General features: G+C 43.1%; 1 protein-coding gene across 3 annotated transcripts in view; it reads left to right on the top strand.

The window, feature by feature from the left end:
• Nucleotides 1-14,859, top strand: part of WASHC2C (WASH complex subunit 2C) — an 81,840-nt gene that overhangs the window by 37,131 nt on the left and 29,850 nt on the right. For all 3 annotated transcript variants that reach the window (XM_068257608.1, XM_068257607.1, XM_068257606.1), the window contains exons 17-19: nucleotides 6,320-6,430; nucleotides 7,433-7,561; nucleotides 10,226-10,383. In XM_068257608.1, the coding sequence (XP_068113709.1) occupies nucleotides 6,320-6,430; nucleotides 7,433-7,561; nucleotides 10,226-10,383 (398 nt within the window). The remainder of the gene's footprint in view (nucleotides 1-6,319; nucleotides 6,431-7,432; nucleotides 7,562-10,225; nucleotides 10,384-14,859) is intronic.

Here is a 14,859-nt window from a genome sequence, read left to right as displayed (position 1 = left end):
CAGCCTCCTAGTACTTCCTGCAAGCGTCCTTCCGGACGCTTGCAGGTCGCATGCAACAAAAAGTTACTGTTGCCATCTTATGGCCAGATAGTAAAACTACACCCTAAAGCATTTTTCACATACAAATACATTAGTTTTACACAAAAAATTAACTCCTTACCTCCCACACTCCCCAATTTTTTTTTTTTTTGTAACTGAAAAAAAAAATTACAATTAAAAAAAATACATAAATAGTTACCTTAGGGACTGAACTTTTTAAATATTTATGTCAAGAGGGTATAACACTGTTACTTTATAAACTATGGGCTTGTAATTAGGGATGGACGCAAAACTGAAAAAAATGCACCTTTCTTTCCAAATAAAATATTGGTGCCAAACATTGTGATGGGAACATAATTTAAACGGTTTTATACTTAAAACTGATTTTATACATTTCATGGGTTTTAATTACAGTAGCATGTATTATTTAAACACTATAAAGGCCGAAAACTGAAAAATAGTAAATTTTTTTCCCACATTTTTTTTTATTTTCCCATTAACCACCTTAGCGGTATGGACGAGCTCAGCTCGTCCATTACCGCCGGTGGCTGCCGCTCAGGCCCTGCTGGGCCGATTTGCTCCCTGTGAAAAGCAGCACACGCAGCCGGCACTTTGCCAGCCGCGTGTGCTACCTGATCGCCGCTGCAGCGCGCCGATCCGCCGCGTGCAGCGGCGAAACAGGGTCCCCCCAGCCGCCCGAGCCCTGCGCAGCCGGAACAAACAGTTCCGGCCAGCGCTGAGGGCTGGATCGGAGGCGGCTGACGTCAGGACGTCGGCTGACGTCCATGACGTCACTCCGCTCATCGCCATGGCGACGAGCAAAACGAAACAAGGAAGGCCGCTCATTGCTGCCTTCCTTGTTACTGCGGATCGCCGGAGGCGATCAGAAATACGGTATAGGAGCGCCCTCTAGTGGGCTTTCATGCAGCCAACTTTCAGTTGGCTGCATGAAATATTTTTTTTTTTATTAAAAAAAACCCCTCCCGCAGCTGCCCTGGCGATCTTAATAGAACGCCAGGGTGGTTAAAACACATTGTGGCCTCAAATCATGGAGCATTATCAAACGTTTATCAAACACTTTATCAAACGTTTGATAATTTACCTCATGGGTAAAATCTCATTTTAAATTCACTAAGGTGTTATATATTTATCGAATGTTTTACCGATAAAACATTCAACAAATATATAACACCTTAGTGAATTCAAAATGAGATTTTACCCATGAGGTAAATTATCAAACGTTTGATAAAGTGTTTGATAAACGTTTGATAATGCTCCATGAATTGAGGCCTTAGAATAAAATAATTCTTGGCATAATGTCCCACCTAAAGAAAGCCTAATTGGTGGCGAAAAAAACAAGATATAGTTCATTTCATTGTGATAAGTAATAATAACGTTATAGACGAATGAATGGAAGGAGCGCTGAAAGGTGAAAATTGCTCTGGTGGTCAAGGGGTAAAACCCTCCCGCAGCTGCCCTGGCGATCTTAATAGAACGCTAGAGTGGTTAAAACACATTGTGGCCTCAATTCACGGAGCATTATCAAACGTTTTGGGTTGAAGGCTTCTAATTTTTTTATGCCAAATGAAGTAAACATCATTGTGACCAACAATTCAATTTTTGTTTCATCTGACCAGAACACAGAAAACAAGAAGTCTTTTTTTGTTCAGATGGGCATTTGCGAAGGCCAAGCAAGAGGTTGTATGCCTTATCTGGAGAAGTGGCGTCCTCCTTGGTCTGCTTCTGTGGAACCCAGCGGTGTGCAGTGTCCGTTGGATTGTCTGCCTTGAGACATTGCCACCAGCAGAGCCTAGATTCACCAGGATGGCCTTGGTGGTGATCCTATCCTCCGGATCAGCACACGTGTCACTTTTGGCTTCTAACCACGTCCTCTGAGATTTTCCACAGTGCGGAACATCTTGTATTTTTTAATAATACTTTGCACTGTAGCCACTGGAACGTGAAAATTTTAGAAATGGCCCTGTTGCCCTTTCCTGACTTGTGAGCCGCCACAATGTGCAGAGAGTTCACATCTGAGTGATTTGTTTCCGATCCGCTCAGCAAAGCGTTGCATGTACCTTTTTTTGAGGTGATTCCGCCTCAATGGAAGGTATAGGAAAAACGCATCGCTTTGTGCAGCGATCGCGTTTTTTAGAAAAAATACAGTACATTGTATCAGGGCTGTGGAGTCAGGGTCATGGAGTTCGAGCAATTTTGAGTGCCTGGAGTCGGGAAAAAATGCACCGACTCCTAATGAATTTAAACTGTAATTAAAATAGAAAATATGATAAGATGTTCTATTTCTCAGATAAGCCATCATAAATAATTTATATATACAGTAATAGCTGTGCTTAGTCCACAAAAATAAAATAAACCAATCAACATTAGTTACTTGTGCTGCTTCAATAAAGCAGTCCCCATATTTTTAAAGTCAGATATACATATCTGATTGTGACTGTACAGTATATATGATGTGTACACAGGAATCTCATATATACTAAAAGACATCTATGCTGTAAGAATAAAGCCTGATGTGTAGCCGTGTCACTAATAGAGATGGTCAATGAGATGGAAATAATTCTGCGTTGATGCTGATTTATGCAAATGTATGCACTCTCTTTGCTCATGAAATCAAATAATGTGATATGTTGTTAAAATTTGGTTTGGTTACTACGAATTAAAGGGTACCTGAGACAGATGAAAAGAAAAGTTTTATACATACCTGGGGCTTCCTCCAGCCCCCTTCAGGCCAATCAGCCCCTCGCTGTCCTCCTCCACCACCTGGATCTTCTGCTATGAGTCTCGGTAATTCAGCCAGTCAGCGCAGTCCGGCCACGTGCCGCTCCTACAGCCAAGAGCATTCTGCACCTGCGCAATAGTGCTGCGCAGGTGTAGTATGCTTCCTGCGGCGGAGTGTGTGTGCATGCGCACTATGCCAGACTGGCTGACGTACCTGGACTCATAGCAGAAGATCCAGGTGGCGGAGGAGGACAGCAAGGGACTGATTAGCCTGAAGGGGGCTGCAGAAATCCCCAGGTATGTATAAAACTTTAATTTCAGGTTTACTTTGTTACACAGTAGTACTATACTCTACATATGCACTCCCCACAGAGCTGCAGGGAATACACTGAGAATGTTGTGCACATTGAACACAGAGGTGTTGTCTATCACCCATAAACCTGGTTCAGATTGTGCACGAAGAATGTGGAATAGAGGAAGAATCACCTCATTCTCCTGCAGAGTACCTGCACATCACTCTTACATGTACCCACAGTTACATTGCCTAGGGCCTGATCCATGTTCAGATTGTGCATGAAGAATGTGTAATAGAGGAAGAATCTTCTCATTCCCCTGCAGTGTACCTGCACATCATTCTTATGGTGGCCATACACGTTACAATAAAAACGTTCGATTATCCCGTTTTTTCGATCTAAACAATCGAATGAATGTTGAAAATATTTATTTTTTTTATCAAGAAATTCGAATGATTATCCCGTTTTTTCAAGAAAAATCTGATCGGACATGCTGGAAATTTTTTTTATATTCGATCTAACGGAATAATCGAACTAAATTATCTAATCGAAAAAAAATGAAAAATTGTACCATGTATGGCCACCATTACATGCACCCACAGTTACATTGCCTAGGGCCTGATAGATGTTTTTTGCTCCGGTCTGTACCTTTTACAAGTATTCTTCTCTTACCAAGGACTAGTTTTAGTCTATGACTAAAGGGAATAAATATGGCAGTCTACATATCCTTCTCACTTCAGTTGTCTTTTAAAATTCCTAAGCGTTGGCAGTTAAGAGACGAATTTCATGTTACATACTTTCAATCAACAAGATTGTAATATGCAAATTAGAGGAGTCTGAGTCGAGGAGTCTGAGTCGGTGGGATCCTAAACTGAGGAATCGGAGTCGGTGGATTTTTGTACCGACTCCACAGCCCTGCATTGTATTTATTCTTTTCCAGGTCAAAGAGTTCACTTCCTGACTTGCGTCAGGGAGTGAATTAAAAGAAACGCTCTGGAAAAGCGCTTAGAAAAGAGCTTTTAAAAAAACGCACCGCTCACCCAAGCACCGGGAATTGCAAAAAAAAAAAAAAAAAGCCGAACGCTAATGCAATCGGAACGCCATGTGAACAAGGCCTAAGTCAAAATTTGCCAGGGGTATGAATAATTGTGGGCAGCACTGTAGATATATGTTCTTAGCTGCTCTGTGAAGCATTGCATTTACCGTATATACTCGCATATAAGCCGACCCGCATATAAGCCGACCCCCCAACTTTTCCCTGAAAAAACAGGGAAAAATGATTGACCCCCATATAAGCCAGGGGTAGGAAATGCTGGCCGCCTTATTCCCCGAGTGTGTCCCAGTATAGCTAGTAAAGTGCCCAGTATGGGTAGGTAGTGCCCCAGTATAGCTAGTATAGTGCTCAGTATATCTAGTATAGTGCTCAGTATAGCCAGTATAGTGCTCAGTATAGCCAGTATAGTGCTCAGTATAGCTAGTAAAGTGCCCAGTATAGCTAGTAAAGTGCCCCAGTTTAGCTAGTATAGTGCCCCAGTTTAGCTAGTATAGTGCTCAGTATAGTGCCCAGTATCGCTAGTATAGTGCCCAGTATTGCTAGTATAGTGCTCAGTATAGCTAGTATAATGCTCAGTATAGCTTGTATAGTGCCCCAGTTTAGCTAGTATAGTGCTCAGTATAGATAGTATAGTGCTCAGTATAGCTAGTATAGTGCTCAGTATAGCTAGTATAGTGCTCGGTATTGCTAGTATAGTGCTCAGTATAGCTAGTTAAGTGCCCCAGTTTAGCTAGTATAGTGCCCCAGTTTAGCTAGTATAGTGCTCAGTATAGCTAGTAAAGTGCCCCAGTTTAGCTAGTATAGTGCCCCAGTTTAGCTAGTATAGTGCCCCAGTTTAGCTAGTATAGTGCCCCAGTTTAGCTAGTATAGTGCCCCAGTTTAGCTAGTATAGTGCTCAGTATAGCTAGTATAGTGCTCAGTATAGCTAGTAAAGTGCCCTAGTTTAGCTAGCATAGTACTCAGTATAGCCAGTATAGTGCTCAGTATAGCGATCCCCCTCCCCCCCCCGCCCCCTCCGCGGCCGCCGCTGCTATTACCTGTTCAGCCGGCGGCCGCTTCCTTTACTCCGGGTGCCCCTCTCGCTCTGCTCTCCATGTCTCCATCACGCGTAGTGTGTCCCAGCAGCGCGCCCGGCGCTGCTGCTGTGACGAGGCAGGAGAGAGCGGTTCCCCTGGTAACGGCGTCATCGGCTGAACAGGTAATTGCAGCGGCGGCCGCGGAGGGAAGGAGGGAGTGGGCGGGCGGGGGGCGCCGCGGATCACCACCACCCAAGACCACCCAAGACTCGCATACAAGCCGACCCCCCAACTTTTGGCCCCCTTTTTGGGGGTCAAAAAGTCGGCTTGTATGCGAGTATATACGTTAAATGGAAATCTGCATTTCTCGATATTGAGCTGGTTAAGAACCGTCTAGATATGATCTCTTTGATGGACAGGGTTTACTACCTGAGGACAAATAATCTGGATCGGTTCAGTGCAATTTGGGAGGAATGACTAACATTTTGGGACAGGCAGTGGTGAGTCCTCTTACTCTGTCCTTTTCTGGGCCCCGGGGCAGTCACCCCCCCCCCCCCCCCCCCCAGGACATTCAATATTATAGTGTTGATAGTGCCATGAATATTTTTGTAATGCTATTATGTGTTTTTGAGAGGGGAAGTGGGTGGAGGTTTGCGCGACAGCACTGTTGGGTTATATTGGGTTTCAGTTTATTTCTCTAAAGACTGCTATCCTGTGGTGCTTTATATTTTTAAGTGTACTATATGGTGAACCTAAAATTTTCTTTTTTTGACAGTTCTATGTATGATCATTTGTATTTCATATATCATATTGGTTTTACTTGATTTACATGCTTGTTATCCTATTTACGCTCCAATAAACTGCATTAATAAAAAAAAACAAGAAAAAAACTAGGAGGGTGAACTTACCTGGAGAGTGTTGTTTACCTTCCTCCAGCGTACTCGTACTGTTTGGGTTTTCTTTTTTTTTTGTGTTTAACTTGAATTTAGACAAAGTTAATTTAATTTAACACAATAAATGCCAGCCCTGTACCCCCCATTCCCACCAGATTATGCTTCACTGCTTTCTACTAAATAACAACATCAGGAAATATAGACAAGTTTATGCTCTGCTCTCCATTAAATTTATAATTCTGGTTTTCTGGCACTTATTTTAAATGTCTGTTTTTATTTTATCAGTCGGATTTGTTCTTGCCAAGTCAGTCTGCCAGCAAGGCGAAAGCAGCCCAAGCAGCTGTGCCAACCAGCAAGACCAGCAAAGCCTTGTCCTTGTTTGATGATGAAGATGAAGTAAGCTTCTTTTTGAGACATATGTTTTCTAGCAATTGTTTCTAAATGTAGGTTAAGTTGGATGATCACAGTATCTAAGTACGAAGAGGGTATTGTTATATTTTAATTACCTTTTACAAAAAATGTGAAAGTTTGATTTGTAGCAGTTAACTTTTCTCTACATAGCCACCATCCAGATTTACACGTTTCCCAGCGCTTCTTGACACTCTGAAAACCGTTATTGTAGAATTGTTACAGATTGTGCTATAAACCAAGTCTTCCACTTCATTTTTCATTTCTCAAAACTGAGGTTTGCCTTCTTAAAACAGAAGATATTTGTGATAATTCAGGATGAAGTGAGCATACGATCTTTTGTTGTCCCTGTAGTGAAGTGAGCAAATCATCTTTTGTTGTCCCTGTAAGCTAACCACACCTCCAGAAAATATGCATGCATATTTTCAATAAATATGATAGTGGTTAAAAACATTTCAAAGATAATTAGGTTGTCGAGTTAAAAGAAACCTGAAGCGAGCTGTAAAAAAAAAAATAAGTTAGATCCTCACCTTTTTAGAAGGAAGGCTCTGGATCCTTTAGAGCCTTGTTAGGTCCTCTCTGCATCTCCTTGTTCCCAGCTATACTAAAATTGGCACATTTGGGACTCCTCAGAAGGCTTCCTTGAGTTTCTCCAAGTTCCACCAGGAGGTCAAATCATTTTACAGTGGAGACAGCAGGCGAACAAGGACAGGAAGAGAGGACTGGAAAGGCTCTACGGGATCCAGAGGCTTCCCTCTAAATAGGTATGTATCTTTTTTTACCATGTTTGTACTTCTCGGACAGCACACCTTTCTTGCTTCAATGGCCGTGCCAGGTCTAGTCCATGTGGCTAGTTTCTTGTGGTCTTTTTTTACCATGACTGTTAGTATGGAGATAGTGTATTGTTTTGTTTGCAAACTGTTAAATCATATTTGAGTTATGAGATGATTGATCCATTTCTGTTTGGTTTTGGAACCTTTTACATTCCAGGATTTGTTTGGTGCTGTGCCAGAAAAGAAGCCAGCACCTCCTGTTGTGGCTACAAAGCCAGCTCCTCAACCCACCTTACCCGTTGCCCCGAAAACTCAGAAATCTTCTCTGTTCAGCAGCGATGAAGAGGTATTATTGCAGTTGTTTACCTTGCACCATAGGAACAGATACAGTATACAGTGGAGGAAATAATTATTTGACCCCTCACTAATTTTGTAAGTTTGTCCAATGACAAAGAAATGAAAAGTCTCAGAACAGTATCATTTCAATGGTAGGTTTATTTTAACAGTGGCAGATAGCACATCAAAAGGAAAATCGAAAAAAATAACCTTAAATAAAAGATAGCAACTGATTTGCATTTCAGTGAGTGAAATAAGTTTTTGAACCCCTACCAACCATTAAGAGTTCTGGCTCCCACAGAGTGGTTAGACACTTCTACTCAATTAGTCACCCTCATTAAGGACACCTGTCTTAACTAGTCACCTGTATAAAAGACACCTGTCCACAGAATCAATCAATCAAGCAGACTCCAAACTCTCCAACATGGGAAAGACCAAAGAGCTGTCCAAGGATGTCAGAGACAAAATTGTAGACCTGCACAAGGCTGGAATGGGCTACAAAACCATTAGCAAGAAGCTGGGAGAGAAGGTGACAACTGTTGGTGCGATTGTTCGAAAATGGAAGGAGCACAAAATGACCATCAATCGACCTCGCTCTGGGGCTCCACGCAAGATCTCACCTCATGGGGTGTCAATGGTTCTGAGAAAGGTAAAAAAGCATCCTAGAACTACACGGGAGGAGTTAGTGAATGACCTCAAATTAGCAGGGACCACAGTCACCAAGAAAACCATTGGAAACACATTACACCGCAATGGATTAAAATCCTGCAGGGCTCGCAAGGTCCCCCTGCTCAAGAAGGCACATGTGCAGGCCCGTCTGAAGTTTGCCAATGAACACCTGAATGATTCTGTGAGTGACTGGGAGAAGGTGCTGTGGTATGATGAGACCAAAATAGAGCTCTTTGGCATTAACTCAACTGGCTGTGTTTGGAGGAAGAAAAATGCTGCCTATGGGCCCTTTTCCACTAGCAATCGCTAGCGTTCACGCTGAACGCTAGCGATTGCTGAATCGCAATTACCGGCGATTCCCCGACGTTCGCGGCCGCGATTTTGCTATGCTATGCACTGCATAGCAAAATCGCGGCAATAATCGCTCCGCCGCGCGATCGCGATCCGGTCAAAAACGAATCGCGGTAGTGGAAATGACCTACCGCGATTCCTATGCTAAAAGCAAACTGTAGCGATTTGACAAATCACTAGCGGTTTGCGGTTTTGCGATTAAGCAATCGCAAACGCTGTAGTGGAAAAGGGCCCTATGAGCCCCAAAACACCGTCCCCACCGTCAAGCATGGGGGTGGAAACATTTTGCTTTGGGGGTGTTTTTCTGCTAAGGGCACAGGACAACTTAATCGCATTAATGGGAAAATGGACGGAGCCATGTATCGTGAAATCCTGAACGACAACCTCCTTCCCTCTGCCAGGAAACTGAACATGGGTCGTGGATGGGTGTTCCAGCACGACAATGACCCAAAACATACAGCAAAGGCAACAAAGGAGTGGCTCAAGAAGAAGCACATTAAGGTCATGGAGTGGCCTAGTCAGTCTCCGGACCTTAATCCAATAGAAAACCTATGGAGGGAGCTCAAGCTCAGAGTTGCACAGAGACAGCCTCGAAACCTTAGGGATTTAGAGATGATCTGCAAAGAGGAGTGGACCAACATTTCTCCTAAAATGTGTGCAAACTTGGTCATCAATTACAAGAAACGTTTGACCTCTGTGCTTGCAAACAAGGGTTTTTCCACTAAGTATTAAGTCTTTTATTGTTAGAGGGTTCAAAAACTTATTTCACTCAATGAAATGCAAATCAGTTGCTATCTTTTATTTAAGGTTATTTTTTCGATTTTCCTTTTGATGTGCTATCTGCCACTTTTAAAATAAACCTACCATTGAAATGATACTGTTCTGAGACTTTTCATTTCTTTGTCATTGGACAAACTTACAAAATCAGTGAGGGGTCAAATAATTATTTCCTCCACTGTATGGTAGCTATTTTGTAGTGTGTTCATTAACAAAACTCTAAATAGATAGTGCAGATAGCAGCTATGTTTAAAGTAAACCTGTAGGGAAAAAAAAAGTGCCCCTGTGGGGTACTTGCCTCAGGATGGGGGAAACCACTGGATCCTAATGAGGCTCCCCCATCTTCCTCAGCCAGCCGAATCCGGCTGAACACAGCAGAGCAATAATATTTAAACGTGCTGCCTGCACAAGTACACCAGCAACTCTCTGCTCGGGCTCTGGTGGAAATAGTCCAGCTCCATTGGGTCCACTGTGCTGCGCAGGCGCAGATGGTTTGCGCCTGCACAGCCGCGTGGACCCGATCGGGCCCGGCTAATACCGCTGAAGCCTGAGGGGAAGGTGATAGTGCGCCTCTGCGAGGCTCCTAACAATCAGCAACGAGACGATTTTCGGGAGAGCCAGCTCTGGTTAACCCTCTGCTGAGGAGGAAGGGAGGAGCCTCTTTAGGATCCTTTTTATTTTTTTATCTGTAATACAAATGACAACCACAATTTAAAACTATCGTAATTTTAATATAAGTTTGCTTGGAATTCTGATTTAAAATTGAATTTTAGTAGACATTGTTTGAAGTTTAGCAGATTTTTGGGCAGTGTAAAATAAAGCAAGACAGTCCATGCACCTGTTTGTGTTTTTAGTGTTTTTACTCTCTCTTCCTCAGGAGCCTATGAAAGTGTCACATGACAGTAAGCCTGCTGAGAAAAGCAAGGAGGAGGAACCGGTTCCAACAAAGCCAACAAAAGTGGAAAAAATTGAGAGAAAATCTGGCTTGTTTGCAAATGAGAATGAGGATGATCTGTTTGCTATTACAAAAGAGAGGTATTCTCTTATTTTATGTGTTGCACAGATACATTTTTGTACACACCTATACATTGAGCATTCATGTACATATGGTAAGTGGCAACACAACATACCTATCCTCACTGTTAAAATAATTTTTGGGCCAGCATATTCTTAAAGCACGCCTGAACTGAGTGGTCATGTGCAAACATCTATATATGTGAGAAGGTAGTGCTGTAACCTACATCATAGCACCCTGCTTACCTCTCTGCTGCCCCTCGGGTCCCCGCAATTTACCTCTTAAATGTTATACTGGAAAGCCCATTGAATTTGGACAAGGAGGAAGAGGCAGTCCTCCTCCACTGTCCACGCCCAGTCCTTACTACTTAAAGGGACTCCGAGCAGTGCAGAAACTATGGAAAGATGCATATCATTTTAAAGCTCTCTTTCTCCTCTTTCCAATGATATATAAACCACTACCCTACTTCTTTTAGTTTTCGCTATTTTCGCGATTGAAATTGCCGCGGCCGCGATTTCGATCGCGAAAATAGAGAAAACTAAAAGGTGTAGGGCAACGATTTAGGTGTCGTCAGAAAGAGGAGAAAGAGAGCTTTAAAATGATATCCATCAAGCCATAGTTATATTGTATTACACAGGACGACACTTTCCCCAGTGTCAGCAGCTCCATTCAGCAGAAAAAGTCGCCCTGTGTAATACAATGTAACTATGGAAAGATGGATATCATTTTAAAGCTCGCTTTCTCCTCTTTCTGACGACACCTAAATCGTTGCCCTACGCCTTTTAGTTTTCTCTATTTTCGCGATCAAAATCGCGGCCGCGGCAATTTCAATCGCGAAAATAGCGACAACTAAAAGGCGTAGGGTGGCGGTTTATATATCATTGGAAAGAGGAGAAAGAGAGCTTTAAAATGATGTGCATCTTTCCATAGTTTCTGCACTGCTCGGAGTCCCTTTAATGCCCCTTTCCCACCCAGTTTACTTTCCCTTGCTGCTAATTTTCTGCCCCTTTGCACTGGAGTGGTAGACTCCCGCATGCACACATTATTATTATTATTATTGATTATTGGAGTCATATAGTGGCAACATAATACACAGTGCTGGACAATGAATAGGGTTACAGACAATAACAGGGGAGGCAACACAATACACACATTAGTTACATAGTTACAAAGTTATTTGGGTTGAAAAAAGACATACTGTACGTCCGTCGAGTTCAACCAGAGAACAAAGTACAACACCAGCCTGCTCCCTCACATATCCCTGTTGATCCAGAGGAAGGCAAAAAACCCTTACAAGGCATGGTCCAATTAGTTGGCAGTATAATAGAAATAGTGACAAATGTATAGTGGTTAACAAAACATAAAGCCTCTCACAAGACTCCAAAGGGAGAGAGCTCTGCCCTAACAAAGCATACAGACAGTATTCAGAAAGGAGCACAGCTTGTCCAGAGTAGGAAAATAGAATGTCCTAGTTTAGATTGTATGCTTGTCTGAAAAGGTAGTTTTTAAGGGTGCAGTTGAAGGTTGAAAGGTTTGAGGAGTAACAGATGTGTTTTGGAAGGAGGAGAGAGGCTTGTGAGAAGTCCTGTAAACGTGAGGGGGAGGAGGTGATTATACAGGACAATTGCAGGTGATGATGTGCAGAGCTGAGGTTGAGGTTGGGATGTTATTTAGAAACTAGTAAGGAGATGTACAGGGGAGAAAGATTGTGGAGAGCTTTGTAGTTTACCGTATATACTCGGATACAAGTCGACCCCGTGTATAAGTTGACCCCAATATGTGACCCTCAAAAGCTGGAATTTTCCAATTATTCATGTATAAGTCTACCCAGCAAAGTTAATGGCTGTACTTGGGGATCAGGATGGGTTAATGGCTGCACTGCATAAAGTATTATAGTCAATAACCCCTCCTGGCTCCCACGTGCACCCACAAACTCCTCCAGGCCCCTGCAACCTCCTATCATTGTGGCCATACCATGTCCCCAAGTATCTATTTCTCTTTTTGAAACGGACCTGAATTCAGAAGGTCCTCTCTGCTCTAAAAGATATGCAACAGCATAATAACCTTTAAACAAAAAAAACATTTCTTTGTTACAGGTGATACAAATCCTACAGTAAATCTGCAATGTTTCTACTTCCTGATTCATAGAAGCAGACATATTGTTAACCTCTTGTACTTTCAAACGTGCTTATCTGCCATCTTTGCCATGGCAGTCAGGTGACACAGGGGAAAGAGCAAAGTACAACTTGTGAATAGACACAAATGAGGTGTAATTAAATAGGCTAAACTCTCTACTACAGGGTGCATTTTTCTATGTTTTCTTCTATCCTGTGCAAGAGTTCAGGTCCATAAGAATGACCAGTATTGTGGCCAGTATTGTGATTTAATCATCTCCCCCCCCCCCCCCCCCCCCCTCCATTGTGGCCAGGTCTTATGTAAATTTCCCACCCCCATTGTGACAAGTGTTGTTGAATTTGTTGAATTACCCCCCTCCTTCCTCCATTGTGGTCATCGTTGTGATAACATAACACTGCCCATTGTGGGCAGTTTTATGTTAAGTACTTAAACTATCCCCCTCCATTGTGGGCGTTATAGTAAGTACATCACCCGCAGCAACGCCGCCCCCGCCCCTTGCAAGCCACAACGGTCAGCGTACCTTTCCTTGTTTAATTGTATGCACAATGAGCCGGCAGCCTCCATTCATAAACTTAGCCAAGCACAGTGTTCTGCCACTCGCTCTCTCACTCACTCTGTTCTGCCTGTGTTAGCGTAGCTCCGTCTCACGTGACTTCGGGAGCCGGAGCTAAGCTAACAAAGGCAGAACAGCATGAATGAGAGAGCGCGAGTGGCAGAACGCTGTGCTCGGCGCTACATTTATGAATAGAGGCCGTGCATACAACTAAACAAGGGAAGGTACGCTGACCACTGCGGCTCGCAGGGGGAGGGGGGCGGCGGTGCTTGCTTCGGGTGATGTACTATAATGCTCCCAATGGAGGGGGAATAGTTGATACTTTTAAAATAACACTGCCAACAATGGAGGGGGAGGGGATGATCATTACACAACACAGCACTGCGGTAAGGGGTAGAGAGAGTGGCGGCTCCCTTTCCCCCAATCCTGGCTATAGGGTGAGAAATGTAAGACTACTCGTGTATAAGTCCACCCCCCCACACACTTTTATACAGTGAGTTAGTCCTAAATTTCTCGACCTATAGCCGAGTATGTGATAATTTATTTTTAATGAAAATATGAATGTAGGACATTTGACATCATAATTGACAATCTCGTACTTCAATTCAACAGGCTCTCAGTTTTCTTATAAATGTGTCTGTAGTGTGTTTTCCTGACCCATCAGAATTCACCAAGTGCGACCAAACCCAGAATTGTTTGTGGTACACACGGCATAGCTAAAACAGAAAGTAACAGGCGTTGGAACAGGCATTGACAATTCAAATAAACCGAGAGGGGGCTTACAGGACAAAGGCGGGATGCAAAAACTAGGGGACGAGAATGGAAAAACTACAAAATTTTGCATGAGAGGGTGGTCGAGTTAAGGAGAAGGACATCTTGAGGGAAAAAGACACATGCGTAAAATGTGGAAACATGAGGCGCTGTGTGGAATTGAGAGCTTGGCAGCAAAAGGGTTAAAGATGTAAAAGGATACTGAAAGTAATGTGAATGTGCAGTAACCCATAGTAACCAGTAGTTCTAAGTTCTCTGTATTCTTTGGGTCCTCTGGGTTTGCGCACTTTGTACATCCTCCCTGCCCTTTCTGCTGTATTATTGAATAGTCACAGTAGGTGTTGCTTTTAAAGTGGACGAGCTGAAACAGGTTAGGGAGCTCTTGTGTAATGCATTCTGCCAAAAGTGAATGTATTACATTGTCAAAGGTTGTTACAGCTCGTGTTTGTATTTGCTGCTATGGTTGTCTGGAATCGGTGTTCATCACTGTCCAGCTGCTAAATCACATAGTTTATTGTATTCTATTATAAATTATTGCCACAATTACGTTACCAGTATCTTTTCGATAGCACATACAAATTACACAACGCTTTTGTGAGAAAATTAAATCTTTCATCTAGTATCTGTCCTTTTATCCCTCAGAGGGTTTCACAATAGAATTTCCTGACTTCATGCTAGCACCACATTTTGGGAAAATATCAGTCAGCCTATCAGTCAGGCGTAACAATAGACCCTGCAAGGGATGCAGCCGCAGGGTGAGCCAGAAGCCACAGAGGGCCCCGTCCACTGACAATCAAGGGCAAGGAGAGAAAAAGCTTTCTGCTCTCTACGCAATTGTTCGAATGACTGCGCCTGCTCAGCCATTGAAAACGAATTGTAGACAAAGATTTGTAGACAGTCTCTATTCAGTGTGCAGCAGGCTCTTCTGTAGAGCACCCAGCCCCCAACCTCTCTACCCCTCCCAAAGTGCTCTGTACAGTGATGCTGGAGAAGTCTGCAGAGCCAGTTCTGCCCCAGTCTCTCCACCCCTCCCCAA

This window comes from Hyperolius riggenbachi, chromosome 10, assembly GCF_040937935.1.
Source record: "Hyperolius riggenbachi isolate aHypRig1 chromosome 10, aHypRig1.pri, whole genome shotgun sequence".
NCBI lineage: Eukaryota > Metazoa > Chordata > Amphibia > Anura > Hyperoliidae > Hyperolius > Hyperolius riggenbachi.
This window is presented reverse-complemented; position numbering and strand designations above follow the sequence as displayed.